This window comes from Triturus cristatus, chromosome 6 (assembly GCF_964204655.1).
Source record: "Triturus cristatus chromosome 6, aTriCri1.1, whole genome shotgun sequence".
Lineage (NCBI taxonomy): Eukaryota > Metazoa > Chordata > Amphibia > Caudata > Salamandridae > Triturus > Triturus cristatus.
Genome location: NC_140589.1, coordinates 1,544,722,600 through 1,544,742,778, shown reverse-complemented (window position 1 = coordinate 1,544,742,778; position 20,179 = coordinate 1,544,722,600). Strand labels below are relative to the sequence as shown.

Here is a 20,179-nt window from a genome sequence, read left to right as displayed (position 1 = left end):
ATTGGTTTGGCAAAGATCATCTGTTCTTCATGCTACAGTAGTCTTTAAAGTGATAACTACGAAAATGCTCAAGCTGTCCCTGGATTCTACGCCTTCCTGCGGCATTTTTTAAAGACCCTGCAGCAACATACACATTTTCTGTTTCTAACAATTTCTTTAGTACAGGGCACTTGACCAGATATTTTTTAAGCATGCAGAGATGATCCCACCCCAAAACGAAAACATATCTTGACGCAAGATATTACCTTTAGGATTCATTGCAAAATTTGAAATTAAGATAAGTATTGGTGAGGAAACCCTTCAGATAGGCTTCAGGTCTAGTACAGCAGTGCTCCTCAAGGTATGCTTGCCCGATCATACTTTTCAGAGATCTTCAACAAATTCAGATATTTCATCCTTTCGAGTCAAGTGGAGGAGGTTGGCTCCCAAGCGCCAGCAAGCAACAGCTATTCCACCTTTCTTCCCAGTCATAGCCCTTGACCTTTAATGTAATTCAGGGATTGGTCCCCAAGATTTCGTTTGTAAATTTCTGTTTACAAAACACTGGTGAAAGATAATCTGCACTTTCATTTAATTCAGTCAAACAAATAAGGACCAAAGTAGTTGTTTGACAAATTGAGACCTCAGACTCAAGGGCCATCATAAATCTCCTGATATGGTATAAAATTTGCATATGATGCTTATTCTCGACCTTCATTTTAATCCATACAACATTAGTTTTCCAGAACTGCTGGCTGTACCTGGGAGTATGGAGGCTAATCTTCAAGTTCCTGGATTTTGCACCGCTGGTCACAGTCACACAAGGCATAGAATGGTATTCGATTGATTAGGTCAATGGCATTCTCACGGACCTCACAAAACAGACACTTGAGACTGGAAATAGCTCAATCAGCCATAGAGATATATATTTTTTTTTATTAACATTGGTGCTCTTCAGCTACCACAACCCTTTGTACCATGCACTGGCTGCCTATGAAAGAATACTTCTTTATAAGGCTCTATGGTTAACACACTGAAGAAATATTTCATTGTTACAGCCCCTCACAGCTTCTTTGATCCTCGGAGGGTCGCCTTCTCAAAGGACCCCAATTTGGAGTGAAAAACAAGCCTGATTTGTTTTCTTTGTGGATGTGAAACCTCTACACCACAAACATTAAAAGCTAATATGACTGCTTGTACATCTCTGCTTCAGCTCAATCACAAGTGGTCTTAACCTCGGGCAGAACATTTCAGAGAAGATCCAATCTGCCACGTTTCAGATACTAGCAAAAAGCAAAAATAACGTGAGCCGGAAGAGTAGGTTGATGGATTCTGGGCTGCTTATTTATTTTAACAAGGCCTCCTTTGCTTATAAAATTAGCCTGAATGGAAATGGGCCCAAATGGGGTTTGACGTTCTTTCAAGTTCCCCCAGGTTCTTGATGGCTTAAATACAAGTCTTGGGAGAGATTATCACAAAACTTTTAATATGAATAGAATACTCTGATCAGACTTGGTTCTGCAGAGATGGACCCACTTTAGATCTTGCTGTCCACTTTTAATGAAACCAGCATTACTGGGATACGGGCTGCACCTGTATTGAAAGAAAGGTTTGTAACTGATGTTAGAGAGACGCATGTTCCTTGGATAATGCTGCGATACTCACCGTAGTTACCTTATGGTAGAAAAGAACCACAATGCTTGACGTGTTTACACGGGACCCACTGAGAAGAGATGCAGACGGTGATATTAGACAGGACAAATGGTTGGTAGTCTGGAAGGAGGAGGACCCAACAGCATAAGTAGGTGTTCACCAGCACTGATGGTCTATTCCCGCCTAAGCAACTGTGTTTTTCTGCTTTCAGTCCATTAAAATGAAGATTAAGAGACATCCAAACAAATGACATGCGCTGCCATTTGTGGACATAACTCAGATCTTAGCATTTTTCTGAGGTAGAATAGACCAAGCAATAAGTCTAGAAGTCTTCTTCCGAACACTTTTTTGAGCGCCCATTACATTTATACACAATTCTTTTTTTCCCTGAACGTTGCATTCAGTTTTGATGCAAAATACCGAATCGTCGAGGACAACAGGGCTCTATGATCGAATGAAGGTCTGCAAAAACAAAATAATTAAGCGTCATTGTTCTCTGCTGGTTCAGTTAACCAATGTTAATTGCACTATTACTTAAGTATGGGACAGGGGGCATGGGTGCATAATGCGAGAAAAGGCCATTTACTGTTTAGTGCCCAACAGCATGTAGGCAATGTTACTGCCACCTGTCCCCCAATCTCACTACCTACAGCAGAGAAAGCCACCTGTTCCTGTCTGTTTCATGTCCCTGTTTCCGACTTTCTATGGTCACTGAACGCAGGAAATCAATAGTTAATGCCATCCTTCTAAGCTATAGGATTGGTTGGGCCAGGCTAAGCATTGCAGAGAGGCTGCTAATCATTTTCACAAGACGCCTACAAAGTAGTCTCAGAAATCCTTCCTCAATTTAAATCTGCATTAAGTCATTGAGTGACAAGGAGTATCTTCGACATCAATGGAACACCGACGTTTACGACGGCCCTTCAGCCTATGCTGCGTCAGTGCGCGCAATAACGCGAAATATGCTTTTATGGCCAACTTACAACTGCTTCAACTTTACAACATTGACAGATAAACAAATTTACTCCATTCCATCCCTCCTTTTAACATAAACAATACATATGAACATGCAGCAGGTCCAAGGGCGTCATCGTCGAGCTCATCCTACAGCGCATGGCAACTCGAGTTCCGCTTCACGTCATACGGGCCTGCACCGAAAACCGCGCTATCGATATCCGCACAATGCCCATTTCCATAGGGCTCCCCCCGTTCCTTACACATAATTGGAAGGCACTCTTGCTGCACAAAGTCCGCTGGCAGCCTTTCCTCTGCAGGCCGCGCGGCGCGGTGAGGCGAGCCAAGGATTACCACCTCGGTAGCAGGGCCTCTGAGGACTCCGCAGGACGCCCTGCCCCCTCCCGGCGCTCTCCGACCCGTCCCCATTATTTGCAGTCAAGCCCCTTATCTAAGCCCCCCTGTTCCACGGCCGACAATTGTTAGAAGTTAAGCTTTGAGGGGAAATTGTTCATTGCATGCTCATTTAAGTCTTCCTCTGAGGCTCACACGTTTTCACTGAAATCCTAAAGGCTTCATTCGCTGCGTTGGGTCATTACTAACGGAGCCACACGTTTGTTTCAAATTGGGCGCCATTTCTCCCTCTTTCGACCTTCGGTTATCGGGAAAACATTTTACATTCCTAAAATGTACGCGTCCCAGGCTCGCACCAATTGCGCGAGGGTACCCGCTTGGTTCCCTTCATAACATCTCTAAATGTGTGCAAGAGCCCTTAGCATTTCATGTATACACCAGTTTAAGCACTCTGCGTAAATTAGTAAATTTTTCAAACAGACATGTAACTTTTCCTGGGTAACACTATGTTAGTTACCCACTAGATCTATTATTTATTCTATTAATTCTCCCGCTTCCTCTAACTGTGCAGTGCACCATCTGGTGTGCCTTGATGCTCTTTAAAGGTGGGGGTGGTAATTTTTCCTGGTTTCTCGAGGGTTGCATACTGCTTGGGCAGCCCTTACCTAGCTAGTCAGTTAATATAAGAAGGTAAGGTGATTCGACCCAATCTTAGTCACACTGCCTATTCGAACAGACGACGTAGCAGTAATACAAATATATTTACTAACCATTTCTTTCTTTTTTCACTTCTCGGCTAGCGTTGTCCTTCATTTCACCAGGTTACATGAAACTTTGATCTACCGAACTGAAAACCTCACGGATCATTCTAAGTGTTGTCATCATGTGCACCAAGCCAGTACATTCTCTTAGCCCTAGGACCCGGAAATTTCCTGGTTAGTCATTCTTGAATTCCAGCCAGGTTTTCTGTCCATTACAAAAAACATTTGCTGAGCAGAAAAAGGAATATCTGCAATTTTAATTGTGTAACAAAGTAGAAACATTTACAGACCTACTATAAGCAAATTACTTTTGGGATCTCCAGTAGCCAGCTAGTTTGACATTCCCAACATACACAAAATAATGTATCAAGTGTAAACAGCCCGGAGGTGGTCACAGCGCAGGAAAAAATACGATTATGGGCAAAGAGGAAACAGAATGTCTGCTCTGGATCAGTCGCAAGAAAGTAATTTTTATGAAAGACAGAGAATTAACACCTATGGATGGGCCACATATCTTAACAAGCATTGGCATAGCCAATAGGTCTCACCTTTGGGACCTTATAAGTGTTTAGCCATGCAACAGTTGCATAACTAAATACTTATAAGGTCCCAAAAGCGAGACCTATTGGCTATGCAAAACGGAAAGTAAAAGTGATCACGATCAAGAGATCTGGGTTCAATCCATCATTCTTTTGCTCACCATGCCACCCCAGTTTAGACCTGGCCATATGCAAATCAGTCTTGACCCTGTGCCTCATGGGAACAGTCCAGCCCGAACTGCCAAGCCAGGTCCTCCCTGGACTGGAAACAAGCATCCTAGGACCGGTTTCGGGGTTTCACCCCTCTTCAGCCAGGATTGCTTGATTCCAGTGGCATGGAGAGCACAGGACTCACGTCTGAGCATACCCGTCACACTCGGGGTGACAAATGCAAAAACAGTTGATCCATCAATTGTGTCTCTTGTGCTTTCTCGCCCTAAGTGCGCCAGGTATGCCCAGACGTGGGTCCTGGGCTCACTGTGCCACTGGAATCAAGCTATCCTGGCTGAAGAGGGGTGAAACCCCGAAACCGGTCCTAGGATGCTCGTTTCCATTCCAGGGAGGACCTGGCTTGGCAGTTCGGGCTGGACTGTTCCCATGAGGCACAGGGTCAAGACAGATTTGCATATGGCCAGGTCTAAACTGGGGTGGCATGGTGAGCAAAAGAATGATGGATTTAACCCAGATCTCTTGACTGGGGGTGAATGTTTTGGTTTGTTCTGTATTCCGTCCATCAATTGTGTGTCTTTTTCTTTCTTTACAATATGAGCACTGTGTGGGCAGAGGTTGCACCTTAAATATACCAGTTTGACATCTAAATGTAACAGTCAGCACAAGAAATGTGACCCATCACTGTGCAGTAAAGCGTCTGCCACCAGGGCTGGGCTGGGAAACCAAAGCAGCCCTGGCAATTTAGACGGACCAGCCCCCAAGGGGAGGTGCAAGTGTGAAGCACTGCTGCTTTTTTTACTGGGGGCGATATTGCAGCACCGCTGCAAAACTGCCCCCCAGTAACAAAAACAGACCTCACCGCTGCAAAACTGGCCCCACCCTTTCATCCTCCTGGGGAAACGCCCAATGCCCGCCTCGGCCAGTACGACCCTGCCTGCCACCATCTACCATCATCTGTGACAACCCTTTTTGTAACTTTTGATCCATCTGAACTTGAAACATTTCTTTTTTGTTAACAACTGCAAATTATGCAGCATTTGATGGATTATGTGACAAATGCGGCAAATCCATAATCATGCAGAAAAAGAGACAGCCGCAGATTTGCATAAATCCAGTGGCCTTGGCTATAAGTCACTCGAGGAATATATCACTGTGCTCAACAGACTGAGGCAGATCTTGGCAGAAATAGACTTTCATGAAACAAGCTGCCTAAAGATTTAAATTAGGCTGAAAAGTCATACCGCGAAGGGAATACCTTTACCAAGAAACTGCCCATAATTTCATGTACGAACGAGTCTTCACAAGAATAATCTGGGATTATTTTTTTTTTTTACCATTCTTTTTATTAAACATCTGGGATTATTTTTAATATATTATCATAGGGGGTCATCAAAACAAAGTACCTTACAGGAGTGTGATAACCAATGTATTCAATAATTGTTATGGGCTGCTGAAAAAATCGTTTGAGCAGCTGCAGCACGGTTAGATTGTCTTGTGCATGTTTAACCTTACATCAAATGCAAAGGTTTATTGCAAAGGCTAAATGGGGGACCAATAGCATGCATCCTTTTAGGCGCCGACTATCCCAAAGATTTAATACTATTTGTTTTCTAACCATACAGAGGGTATATAGCAAACGTCTTAAACTTGGTGTTACTGAGCACGCTTTAGAACCCATTTTTGGAACCTGGAAGCTACAAGATGAAAATTCGAAGTGTGTGATAAATTAAGTTGCCAAATGAAATGGATTAGCGAGCAGCGAAATTACCCGATAGGCCGTCAGACCCCCTTTCCATCAGAATTCATCCTCTCGCCACCTGTTCATTAAGCGCCAAGTTGATGGGAGCTTCAGCGACTGATTGCAATTTGACAAGCTGTTTACCTCTGGGGGGCAGCCCGCCCGTCGGCAGCATCATCCTGAAACAGTCACTTAGGCACGACTCACAGTCGAGGTGTTCCATTCACATTTCCAGTATGTGGGGGGAAAAAAACGCAGGTGCCATTAAATTAAAGCACGACTGAGATATGTGGTGCTTCGTAAAACAGATATTTAAAAAAGCGCAGAGTTAATCTCGGTCAAGTCATGGGAAACGAAAGCACTAGATCGGATACTAAATGCTATTTGGGCGGTTTGAGGAAAGGTGGCAGGGCATAACATAGGCAAAAATAACAAGTGATGGATGGAATGCTGAACAATGTCAAACATTCGCCCAGAATAGAGATCTGGGACTACATCCACTTTTTTTTTGCTCACCATGCCATTCCAGTTTAGACGCATCCATCTGCAAATAAGTCTTGACCATGCTCCTCGTGGGAACAGTCCAGCCTGAACTGGCAGGCCAGGTCCTCCTTGGACCTGAAACAAGCATCCTAGTGAGCACGGGACCCACGTCTGGGCATACCCTTCCCACTTCGGGCAACAAATACAAAAAGAACAAGTGATGGAAGTAATGCTAAATATTGTCAAACATTCACCCCCAGTACAGAGATCTGGTCCTAAATCCATCGTATTATTTGCACACCATGCCATTCCAGTTTAGACCAGCCTGGCTGATGAGGGGTGATACCCCGAAGCCTGTCCCAAGATGCTTGTTTCTGGTCGAGGGAGGACCTTGCCTGGCAGTTTGGGCTGGACTGTTTCCATCAGGAACAGTGTCAAGACTGATTTGCATATGGCTGGGACTAAACGGTGAGCAAAATAATGATGGATTTAACCCAGATCTCTTGACTGGGGGTGAATGTATTATTTGTTTTGCATTATGTCCATCATTTGAGTGTCTTTTATGTCACTCCTTACGTCACTGAATTATATTTAAAAAGCACATTTTGCTGTCACCACAAAGGTTTAGCAGCACATTTCCACTTCTCGCAACCACGCTTCAGTAGATTTAAAAATAAAAGTCTGTAGTACTTTACAATGTAATTTCTTATATGTATATATGTCAGAACATTATATATTTGCACACATACTTTGATCATCCATAAATAATGCAACACACACATGAATTTCAGAGTACTACGGATCCCAGCACAATCAATCATTCTAAACCTCTTTGCATTTTCTCGATTTTATGCTATTTTACTGTACTTTCTATTAATGGCGACATAATAATGTTGCAGAAAATAAAATGCCCCACTAAAAACACTGCTTCTGAAAGCAGAAAAAAGCTCGTAAGTGAAATGGAGCCTTTAACCACTGATGAAGGCATGAAAGCGGTGCTAGCTTTTTCCACTATGATTTTAGAAAAGCAAGTTAAATGCAGCTGCACCTTTATCACCTGCCGCAAAACACCCCAAGAGATTTCCATCCCTGTTTGCAGGTAACAAACAAACCGAAGCATTCAGAGGACGTCGGGTCAGAAATCGCCAATTCTTACGCTATTCTAGATCTAGTAAAAATATACTTGTGAAAGCTCATCAGTGACAACTGGCAAGAGCCAGCCCACATAAATACACTTAGTGTAAATATCACAGTGCAAATAACACTCAGACCCACAGCGTTCAGATTAACGTGTTACAAAAGCGCCATATAGGAAACGTATTAATAGGACCTTTCAGTTACAAAACAAACCTAAGCAATCTATTTGCTCCAGCACAGGTAACAGCATATTGTGCGCATAAAAAGGTACACTATACCTATCTGCAACAGGCACATCCAACTAAGGGCGGGAACAGCACATACAGGTATAGTGTATGATTACACATAAGAGGGCCCTGAGGCCCGTATTATGTAAGGGACACACTGTGTCCCCGATTGTGACACGGCACACCTTTAAACAGGTTTGCCGGCCTCAAACAGGGACAGTACACAATATTACCATCAATGCGCTATACCCAAGGGAGCACATTCGTGAAAGACAGAGCATCTGCTTGAAGCAATCCGTTTTAATGCAAATCGCAGCATGGCTTAATTTTTTTTTTAAAAAGGTGCTCAATAAATAGGGGCCAGGTGTACAAAAATAGGAATATTGATTACCTATATGCAACATATATCACGATTTCTAATGTATTTAGTTTCATTAGGGATTTGTAGTAAGTCACAAATACATAGCTCATGAATATTAATGCGGTGGGTCGCAATTTGTGGTACACTGGGATTTGCTGCCATCTCAGAGATGGCAGCCTGCTGGGGTCAGCAGACCACCATGTCTGCGATTGCTTTTCAACAAAGCATTTTTTTTTTTTTTAAACCAGCCCATTTCTCCTAAAGGAAAATGGTGTGCATTTAAGAAGAAAAAAAATTAAAGTTTCATTTTTTACGCGTAGGTAGTGGTCCCTTGGACTACTGCCTGCTTTTACAAAATATTTTTACCACCATTCTCAAAGGGGTCCCTGGGTAACCCCTTCCCGTTTACGATTGGTTTACCACCAACTTTGAGTTGGTGGTAAATTGCGAATGTTTTGTGAGCGCACTTCGATCGCAAAACATTCGTACACAACACTACGATTCAGTATTAGGAAGGGATGCCCTCAAAACGCCCCTTCCAAATACGAATCGCAAAAACCAAATTGGGATTTGGTATCAAGTTACCGAATTGCAATTTGGGCTTTGTACAACAGAAAAAGCATTTATGCGGTTGCAAACGGCCAGATTCTGTGAACGCAAAAATGCTTCTTACATCTAGCCTATAGTGCTTCCTTGGTGTTTCGGATGCAATTTGTCCATTAGTACATCTTTACAACAAAGATCAAACCACTTGATGAATGGTTGTAAGAACGACAGCAGGTAGCACAGAATTTGGCCTTCTGTATGCATTTCTACCACCGTGTCTCATGCGTCAAGGTCTAAGGAAGGTCTGGACAGAGAGGTGCGAGGAAGCAAGCAGCGACAGATGGAATGAGGTAGGGGAAATGAAAAGCAGCAACAATAGGAAAAGGAGTGACAGTGATGGGGGAGTGGTGTGATCTGTGGTTGGGGCATGCTGGTGTTAGGAGACTGAGCTGGTAAAAGCACAGGCCCTGTGTAAAGTGCTGAAAAAGAAAGAAAAAGTAGGCCCTAAAATAGTCGTAAAAACGGGAGCAGTGGATATTTACAAGTACTTGGTCCATGCTCTGGGGTGTGTGGGGGGGGGGGGGGGATGGCGGACTAAACACAAAGAGGCATGCTAGGGAGAAACGGTAACAAAGAATATGTGACAGACGATGGAGTGAGCAAATGGGAAGCCAGTGGGCGGGATAAATGAAATGAAAATTTGTACTTGTATAGCGCACTGCTGCCCCAGCGACGGGGCATCCTGGCGCTTGTACTCATACCACTGTGGAACCCTTCCTGGCTTTCCCTGTGAAATATCCACTCCTGGGCACCCCCAAGGTGATGAGCACACAGATTAAACACACCATGCCTCTTCGAGACAGCGGATGCACTGTCTAGCCGAGACCCAAAAAGAGTGGTTTGGAGTGTCCTCAATTCAAATATTGACACCCGCTCCCACCCAAATACCCACCCCCCAACTGTCAAACTATTTGTGTGAGTTGTACTCATGTCTTTCATTTTATTAACTTGTTTTGTATGATATCTAAACTACAGCCTTTCAATTGAAGTTGTGTTTTAGAATGTATTCAGTTCCTCAAAGCACACCCTATACAAGAACATATCACACACCTCAAACATAGGTAAATGCTTTTAGTAGGCTTTCAACACACATCAGCCAGAAAATATCAGATAGAAACATTTCATACATCGATATCGCATCCTTCCCAAACAGTGCACTATACAAAAGCTAGTAACAAAATATTCATGTTACACAGGCTGCATGAAAAGGGGTTCTCCTTGTGCACACAGTATATCCCCTCCCGACAGTCACATATCTTCCAATCTGCAATGCTTAGTAGTGGCCAAATGTTTTATTAATATAGTCTAGCGTATCTACAGCAGTTTCTGACCTGGGGATACTTCTCCCTGCCTTGGGAGGAGTATGCCCTTGGGCTTTGAGACCCATTCCCTTTCCTTGTTTCCGCCTATTTTCCCCAAAGCGATGGAAACTCTGTTTGCCAAGGTAAAATCAGGGTCTATCTTTGAAACCCGACTTTTTCATAAAATTCCAAAACTGTCTTTTACCAGAGGGCCGGGAGTTGATCAATTTGTCCCTATCCTCGGCGTCAATCCCCAAGTCATGCAAACACGCCAAAGTTGTTCCTCTGCTGAAAAAGCCAACATTGGAGGTGTCAGTGTCTGAAAACGTTTGTCTGATTTCTCTGCTCCAGTTTGTATCCAAAATCATGGAATCTTATGTTAACATTTTTAACCCAATATCTGTAAGTCAACTTAATACTGGATCCATCTCAAAATGTTTTCCGGCCACGACATAGCACCGAGTCCGCTCTGCTGGTAGTCACAGAACAGCTAAGGTCCTCTTTGGATGAGGGCAGAACCACAGCACTGATTCTGCTTGACCCGAGTGCAGCCTTCGACATGTCTCATGTAAGATCGTGCTCCACCAGCTGATGGAGATCTGTGTTGAGGGCAATGCCCTCTCCTCGTTCTGGTCTTTCTTGGCTGATCCGACCTTTCAAGTCATCGCCGACCCCTCCTTTCTCCTCCCATACCCACCCGCTATGCTGTGGTAGCCCCCAGGGTTCAGCATTGAGCCCTATGTTGTTCAATGTCTATGTCAGACCATTGGCTCTGTTGGCTAAAGCCCGGGGCATCTCTCTGGTGTAATACACCAACGACACCCAGCTGGTGTTTACCTTCTCTTTTAACCCCAACCAGGACTCTACAAAATTCCAGGAATATCTTATTGCCATCTCTGACTGGATGGCTAATAACTATTTGCAGTTGAACTCCCCTTCGGGTGCGACCAGTGGTGGCCTCCTGCTCTAGGTGTACCCCCCTTGCCTAAATCTGTGGTCAAGAACCTGGGCGTTTGGGTGGACAATGAGCTCTGCTTTGAGGCTCATGCTAAATCATTGGCAGGCACCTGTTTCAGACTGTTATGGGCCTAAAGCCTATTTTGGGTCTTTTCGATTCCCACAACCGGAAGCTGATTATCCAATCCACCATCATGACTAGACTGGACTATTGCAATGTGCTACTCTTAGGATCCAACAAAGGGGTGATCCAAAGGCTCCAACATGCCCAGAAGACGGCAGCCCGCGCTCTGTTTGCACTCCCTAAACATTGTCACGTCTCCGATCTTCTCCGTTGGTTACACTGGCTACCCATGGAACAAAGAATTCACTTCAAAGCTCTCTGTACCATCCATAAGATCTTTTCGAGCCTTTGCCCTGGGATTCTGAGCGCTATGTGCTCTCCATATGTACCCACCTGTGCCTTGCGCTCAACAGATCTGCATCTGGCACGAGTGCCTCGGGTACGAAGGGCCAGAGCGGGTGGCTGCTCGTTCAGAGCATTGGCACCTGCCCTGTGGAACGCCCTACCTCCCGCTATCCGTAGAATCACTGATCAGTGGATCTTTAGAAGGATGGTGAAGACCTGGCTCTTCTCCAATCGCTAAACTGCCTCTGCCTCCGACTATACTAGACCGTTAGCGCTGGGACGCACCGTTGCTGGGGCAGCCATGCGCTCTATAAATATTATAACATAACAGATGTACACCAGATTTGTAATTTAGTTTTAATGAAAGGTACCATTAGAATATGCGGCCTGTACAGAGGCCCAAATTATATTTCTTTTAACTGCCACTTACCCTTCAATGACTCTTCAAATACCCATGTACTAAACCGATCAGCACAATTAGCAAATTAATTTTGTAAAAAAAGTATACCATTTAAGAAATTACTCCAGGTCACCCAAAAAACTCCCAATGAACATTCGGAGCAAATAAAAGCAGTGAGAAGAGCATTACATGTTGCACACTTTGGGGCTTTGGAGAATGACTTGCAACTGATTTGTCGTCATTTTTAGACGGATGGTGATTATGCTTAAAAACAAAGATGGAGTTATTTCTACATTGATGTTTAAAATAAAAAAACAACAATGTCATGTATGGTTACCTGTATGTGCAAAAAGAATAGTGCACGAAAATTCAGTTCCCAAATGGAGTATTGGACCTCACAGAGACCCAGTTACTGCTTGAATTCTTAAGTTAATCAATGTATTATAGCATGGTTAAATACATTTGCAAAAGTAAAAGATTAATTTTCAGTGGAAGATTTGCGTGAGCAGATGCAAGGAACCGCAGTGGTCTTCCAGTGCACTAGGAGAAGGCAGGAAGCAGACTTGCAGCTTCCGGGTGTGTCCTACATTGTCCTTATGCATGATTTGACTATTGATGAACAAGACAGGTATGCATTTACCTCACAGACGAGCAACTAGAGCGGTGCAACAACAAGTCTCATTCCATAAAATACGAAATGTAATAAACAATGGCCATTTAATGTCACTTGAGGCTCAGAGACACAATATCACCACAAATGCTTAGTAGCGTTGCAAAATTAACTTTCGTGGAGATGAAATCTGGCCACTTAAAACAGAACCAATCCATCAGTCGCAAACAAAGAATCCTTTAACACACTTAATAACATGTTTAGTCTTTAGCCCACACTTACATAAAGTGACATTTTATTTTAATTGCAACTGTTTAGTCTTCCAATTATTCTATTAGAACATTATGTACACGATCCATTCGACAAGTCACACGTTACTGTAACTTGAACGGCGGAAAAAGCTACATTTAATTGACTCGGTCTGTCTTGGTATGGTGAACTAATGCATTTGTCCTATCCATCTGAACAACCTTTATGGGCCCATTCCAAAAGACCAGTAATGTCTTAAAGGGTCAATTTCTTCCGAACTGAAGAATTTGCGTTGGGTTAATTTCAAATGCAACCAAAGTTGTACACATTAACCTCTAAAAGTTTACCCTTTGCTTGATGACATCACATCACAGTTCTTGAGATTAACTCTATACCCAGCCTAGTGAGTCCTTTAATTTCAACTTTTGGAGAATAGAATTATCTTTTCTTTAGAGTGATAATGTACAAGTTCTTTCATGATGGTACATACAAATCTCGCACCCATGCCACTTTTATTCTTCTACTCGGTTATGTACAAGTCTATATTTTCATCAATACGACACAGATATTGTTTATCTCGACAATGCTTTGTATGGCATAGCGTGACCTCCAACAGTAATTTGAAACAAAGGTCCATCGAGGTGACTACCAAAGAAAAAGACCAAATGTTGATATGACCAAGAAACCTAAATGAGATAACTAAAACCACTTTCATGTTAAAGCTGAAAGCTACATCAAGGAACAGCAGCCAGTAAGTCATGTTCTCAACAACCAGATATATGCATTAACACCGGAAAACCAGCATGTAGCAATGCACTATGAACATCAAACACATTTCTAGACCATGGCTCATCAAGTTCTTTCTCAGATGGGCAACAGGAATATCAAGCAATACCATAAAAAAAATAAACTTACCCGCATTAACAATGGCATCGATCTCTAGCAACGTTATGTCCCCTCTGTACAGAGAAACCTTTTCGCTTAATCTTCTCTTCAGTGGCACATGTTCCACAGAGTCTTCTTCTGCTGTAGAAGAAAACAAAGACGACAACTATAGTACAGGGTATTGTGAACAATTCATTTCTAATTCAAAGTACTAAAGACAGACCAGAGCACACACTTCCCATCCCTCGATCTTGTGGTACACAATAGATGGCTGTAAAATCAAAAGAAGATACTCCTTCAAATTACTGTGCATCACACAACTATAAATGGCTAAATACCAAAACTCACTCAAACAAAGTTAAAAAATACTCCAAACCCAGGAACTTATGTTCCAGACTGGCACCACGCTTCATCATTTCTGTTAACAGGAAGAATACCATTGGTGGGATTTGTTTCTCTGTTCAAGGCCCAAAACGTAGAAATTTCTTACCTGCAAAGATCAGAGCCTTTGAGAATCACTTAGCATTCAGAAAGATGTTAAAGACCAGCTATTCCAGATGTAATTCAACAAAGAATCCATATGAACTTAATTTCTAGCTCCAGACAGATACCCCTTAAGAACTCTCTAGGATCAACGAAGAGCAGATACAGCAGAATCTCTTAAACAACCCCCTAATATCAAGGAGAACCACATTCCCTTAGAAACAAACCACCCGTGCATCTGTCCTAAACAACTAATAGAATGACCAATACAAATACCAAGGGTTGTCTGGTCCTTAAAATCTAACTAGACCAACTTTAAGGACCTGAAATCACAAAACTCAGCACTTCATATTAAAAACAAGAACAAAGTCAAACACTTTTAATCATGTTTAATATTTATGTAAAAACAGAGTGCATCAACACCATCAAAAGCTAAATGGAACAACCGAAGACACAACAACATATCACCTGCCCAAAGGTAATCAACTTTGAACCTTTTTTTCTATTCTGCATACTTTCCCAGATTGCATCCTATCTCAATATCCTTGTCCCACAATATTAAAAAAAACAAACGAGTGAAAATTAACCAGAGTTATAGCTCTATATTAGAAATTATTCTTTCTCCCACCTTAGAATTACGTACTGCTTACACTCCATCCTCTGCCTGCCTTAGTGCCTCTGAGTGTGCCCTACTCTATCACAGTCTACCTGCTGTACATTCTCTAATTAGTAAACTAACCATAACGTTCCTTACAATTCATAATCATTTCTGCAATTTCTAACCTTTCCTAGCCCATCTCCTCATCCCACACTCATAAATCAAAAATTCCTGTCAGTGAAACTTCTGCTTGCAATCTCACAATATCTACTACCCTCAACACTGTTCATTTATCCCAGTTGCCACTTGCATGAACCCACTCTAATAAACCTCACTCCTATTATATTTATCCACCAATAGAAACTAGAGGCAATGCTTCAAACAGATTCCCGAAAGCATAACACTAATCTACAAATATAAACAGTAATAAATAACAGGGTGAAACTAACTTTAGAAGTCAGAGTAGTATGCTATCCACCAAAGTCAGAGTAGTATGCTATCCACCATAAAGTACTTCAAAGCCTTATCAGAAGTTGTAAGTGTAGGAAAGTGGGTTTCTGTTGCAGGATTCTGATGCATATTTTACTGAGTGTGCACGGGGTTCCTTCTAACCAGGTTCCCAGTGCCTGTGCTATTTCCCAAAACTGTACCTTTGTTTCCACAACTGGCACACCTCTGGCTCACATATAAACCCCTTGTATACCAAGGGCCTTGTGACCAGAGAGCGTCTCTAAGGGTTGCAGCATGTAATGTACCACCCTAAGAGACCCCCTCACCAAACACAAGCAGACTGCCACTGCAGTCTGCATGTTTTGGTCCAGATAAAAGTCAATAGTCGACATGGCACACATCCCTGTGCGCCAGGCCTACCAGCACTGCAAGAGGCATACGTAAGTTACCCCTACAGCGGTCTTACAACCCTAAGGAAGGGTGCACAATACCTCATGTTAGTGCATAACTGCATGAGCAGATATGTCCCTTTATGGTCTAAGTCCATTCCTAGACTTCATAAGTGCACTGTGAAGTCATACTGAGCACATGGGATGGGAGCTTGTCACTACGAGTTCCACAGCCCCATGATGGCTTCACCGAACTCCAAGATGTTTGGTACCAAACATCTCAGATTAATGAGCTCACACTGATGCCAGTGTTGAATTCATTAATAAATGCACTGAGAGGGCACCTCAGAGGGGCCCCTTCCAAACCTACCAAACCACTAGTTTGTGCCTGGCTGGTTTGCACCAGCCTGCCATCTCTAGACATATTTTTGATCCCCTGAGGTGGGAGCCTTTTGCTCTTGTGGGTCAGAAACAAATCCGATGCCATTATCTTGGAGATCAGCCCCGGCCCTAGTCCAACTTTGACCAGCACTGCCTGGAGGAAGGGCCAACTAACTCTTTTAAAGCCTTCTCTGCATCCAGCGAGAGAAGGCAAGCCAGGATCTTGTAATGGTGCACCCTGCCTCTGGCGTATAAAACCGACCTGGTCCAGGTTGATGAGGCCCGAGAGGTAAGACTCAAGTCTAGTGGCCAGTATTTTAGTAAACAGCTTTGTATCCATATTGAGTAGGGCGGGGGGGGGTATGAAGAGCAGAGGGTTAAGTCTTGTCCTGCCTTTGGTATGAGGGAGAATTCGCGCAACGCCATCTTAGGTGTTAGGACCGTTTTGTGTGTGATAACGTTAAAGAGTTGCAAGAGGTGGTCGAGCAATTGGGGCACAAAGATCCAATACAAATTGGCTGGGAGACCATTGGGTCCCAGAGTTTTCTCCAGGAGCAAGCCCAGTACCACTGCACTCAGTTCTTTCAGAGTAATTGGTGCATCTAGGAGGTCCGCATGCCATGGGTGTGAAGGCTCCCACTCGCAAGTGTCCAAGTAGGCTTTGACTAGAGCTAGGGGTGGATCATCTAGAGAGTATAACATTTGATAGTAATCATGGGAGATCTGGAGTTTGTCGCGTTCTGTAACTACCCACCCCTCGCCCTCAGCTTGCAGCGTTGCAAAATATGCCTTAGCCTGTGCTTGATGGAGTCTGCGGGCCAGAATCCTGCCCACCTTGTTGCCTCCTTCGTAGTAGCAGTGCTGAAGCGCTAAAAGTGCACGCTCCATCTTTTCCATCCTGTGTGCGCGAAGCTGGCCATGTAGTATAGTAACCTGTTTAGTCCGGCGGGAGGGAGTGGCTTTAGCTGCTTGTTCCAATTGTTTGATCTCAGACGTTAGGTTAGAATCTATCAGTCTGACTTCTCGATTCTGAGTAATGGCAATAGTGGTGATCGTATGCCGGATGGTAGCAGTGAACTCATCCCAAAGAGTATGAAGGGGGTTTCAGGGAGACCATGAATGGTGAAGTAGTCGGCAATAACTTTACGAATCTCAGCAACATCTACTGGGTCCCGGGGTATGTGAGGAGGTAGGGGCCAGCACGGTGGGTTCCTGGGGGATAGGCCATGTGACTTTCAGGACAACTCTAGGTGTGCATGGTCGGAGATAGTGATGTCTGAAAGCTCTGCTGTATCTAGGTGTCGGAGAAGAGAGAGAAAAACCAGTGCGTAATCTATCCGTGAATATGAAGTGTGTACGTCTGAGTAGAACAAGTAGTGGCACGTATCGGGGTGCTTATACTGCCATGCATCTATTATGCCCTGCTTAAGCTGGGAGGACATGGCCCCATTATTGTGAAAGGTGGTCCCACTGCGGTCCAGTTTAGGATCCCATACCAGGTTGAAATCTCCGTACTATAATGTCGCAGGCCACTCCCTCTAGTTCCCAGTGAATGAGTCTAAGATAAGCGTCTTGAGAAGCATTGGGTGCGTATATGTTGAGGACAATGAGCTTGTGCTTTCCCCGCATGAGATGCAAAGTCAAATACCGATCCTCACTGTCCCAAACCACCTTGGAAACAGAGGAATAGAACCCTGCTTCACACAAGATTCCCACCTCTAGGGTTGTAGTATTCGTGTACGCCCAATGGTGCCAGGGATATCTCGGGTGTGCCAAGCGGTGGCGGTCAGCCCCCATGAGGTGGGTCTTCTGCAAGCAGAGAACATGAGGGTCATGTTGTAGTATGAAGCGTTATATTTGCCAGTGGGAGTTCAAGCCGTGTACATTCAGGGATATCAGTTTAGTGCCTTAAAGTATAGACATCTCGTCAGACAGTATATAAGTGCTGTTCTGCTGATGGGATAAGGAAAGCCTGGAAAGGGACCGTATGCTGGTCGGTAAGGGGGCTACCCTTATCCAATTCAGCCCCTTGGGGATGCAGACAGAAGGTCCCTGCCAGGGCCCTAACGCAAGGGAGGAGTCACGAACAGGAAGGCTAGTTGGTAGGCTTAGACACTCCTCCGCCCCCCAGATGCAGGGGATAATCGTTGTCCCAAGTACTCGAGTTCCCATGCAGTGGAGAGCGACCTATACAAGGAAAACATAGTACAACAAACAAGAACAAAAGATCAACAGGGTCTAGCAGAGACACCTACATCTTGCGGAGACCGGCACCGAAGTGCACCAGACCTGCTGGAGGAGTCATCCTCCTGAGTGATGGGTCACAGGGGGATGACCATTAGATGGAAGCACAGAGTATTGATTCCAGGGACCCTCCTAGGCACTGCGTCGGCAGCATCATGTTGAGGAGTAGACGGGCTAGGGCTCTGTAGACCTACATGTGTGTGTATATATGCTGAATTGCCAGAGTTCAGAGGGAGCCTGCGACATAGCGGGTGGGGGAGGTCCCCCCTACCCCCTCCCAAGGCTGTGGGGGCGGTGGATGATGTCACGTTTGGCTTCTTGAGATGACACTTCATCCTGTTGCCCATCCGGGTGCTGTGGTTTCATCGTGATCCAGATGGGCCGGAGATCTCACACAGGGGCACCCAATCCAGGTGTTGCACCACCATTTTGAGAGTCCTCTGCAAGTCCCAGAAATTACTTGGCTTCAGTGAGTGACCTTAGTGAGCAACTTTTGCCCTCCCATGTAAACAAGTGCGTGAAGGGGTGACCCCACTGATATTGAACTCCCATGTTGCGAAGCTTGTTGGTGACAGGCTTAAAGTCTCGCCACTTCTCTACTGTGATGGGGGACAGATCTTGATAGAGTTGGACCGTGTGGCCCAAAAGGTTAGTTCAGTCGTGTGCCCCTCCCTGTTCTAAGAATTGTTTCCTTCTCAGTAAAGAAGTGTACCCTGGTCAAGATGTCCAGTGCAATATTATGTGCGCGGTGGCGAAGCTGGGCGGTGAGGCACTGTTATTCCCTCTGATCGTCTGAAGATCTGCCATAAAGGATAGGATATCATTGCCCTCCATCCCTTTAGGCACGCCTGGATGCGGAAGTTGTTGTTCCAGCGACTTCAATTTTCCAAGTCTTCCTGCTAAGTCTGTCGATAGATGTTTTGCTCCTACAGAGCGGCGACTGATTGCCATAACATCTCTTGGTCTTCTGATCTGGCAACCACTGTGTGCTCGAGGTCGTACACACGCTCCCTGATCTCAGAGGCATCTTTCCGGATGACACGCAGGCAGGCCTTGAAATATTCTTTAAGAGAGCTAATGTCAGAGCGACTTTCTTGCAAAAAGGGGTCCATGTGCTCCTGAGTGATAGGAGCCGAAGACGCGGGCCCTGGGAAATGTATCCGGATCTGCTGGCAATGGCTTGGTGCACAGCAACATCACTGAGCTGTCCTTCATGGATTTGAAACATGTAATGTCGACGGGGCACATCAGGACCCATTCGAGACAGGTAAGGGTTCAAGGTCTCCCTCCAAGTCTCCCACATCAAGCTATGGGATGCTCTAGCAATGTTACATATTATAAGCCAGGGAGAGAGTGCATGCTGGCGGGTGTTAACTGTCTGTGTACTTCACTCCAGATCCCAAAGGAGGTAGACCGGGGCAGGGAGCCCAAGACAGAGTAAGAGAGCGGAACTCTGCTTGGGTCATTATGCAAGAGGGAGCCCATGGGCCAGACCACCCCCTCGCAACTCCACTTGGCGGGCCGAGGCAACTTTCTGCCAACACGCTACACCCCGCCAACACACCAGGCCCAATGAGTGCCAGGGAGTGGTCAATTTCCACGGAGTGCAAAGGTCAGTCTCAGTAATGCCTATCTGATGGCCTAATGGTCGCTGGAGAAGAGAGGAGCTGGGAGGCCACACGACCCCAAGAATCACCGTTCTCCAGAGACGGAAGTATGGGGGCAGCACCCCCTAGAATAGTGAGGAGATGCAAGGCACAATCTAGGCCCACGCGCTTAATCCCTGTGGAAGGGGTCCACTGTGCCTTCACTGGGCATGCACTATGGCTGTCCAGGGAGTACTCTCAGTTCCCAGGCCTC

The 20,179-nt window shown here is 44.7% G+C and overlaps 1 protein-coding gene across 2 annotated transcripts in view; it reads right to left on the bottom strand.

Annotated features, from left to right (window-relative positions):
• Positions 1-20,179, bottom strand: part of MACROD2 (mono-ADP ribosylhydrolase 2) — a 2,183,495-nt gene that overhangs the window by 2,003,985 nt on the left and 159,331 nt on the right. For both annotated transcript variants that reach the window (XM_085612704.1, XM_085612705.1), the window contains exon 3: positions 13,805-13,915. In XM_085612704.1, coding sequence (XP_085468830.1) covers positions 13,805-13,915 — 111 coding nt within the window. The remainder of the gene's footprint in view (positions 1-13,804; positions 13,916-20,179) is intronic.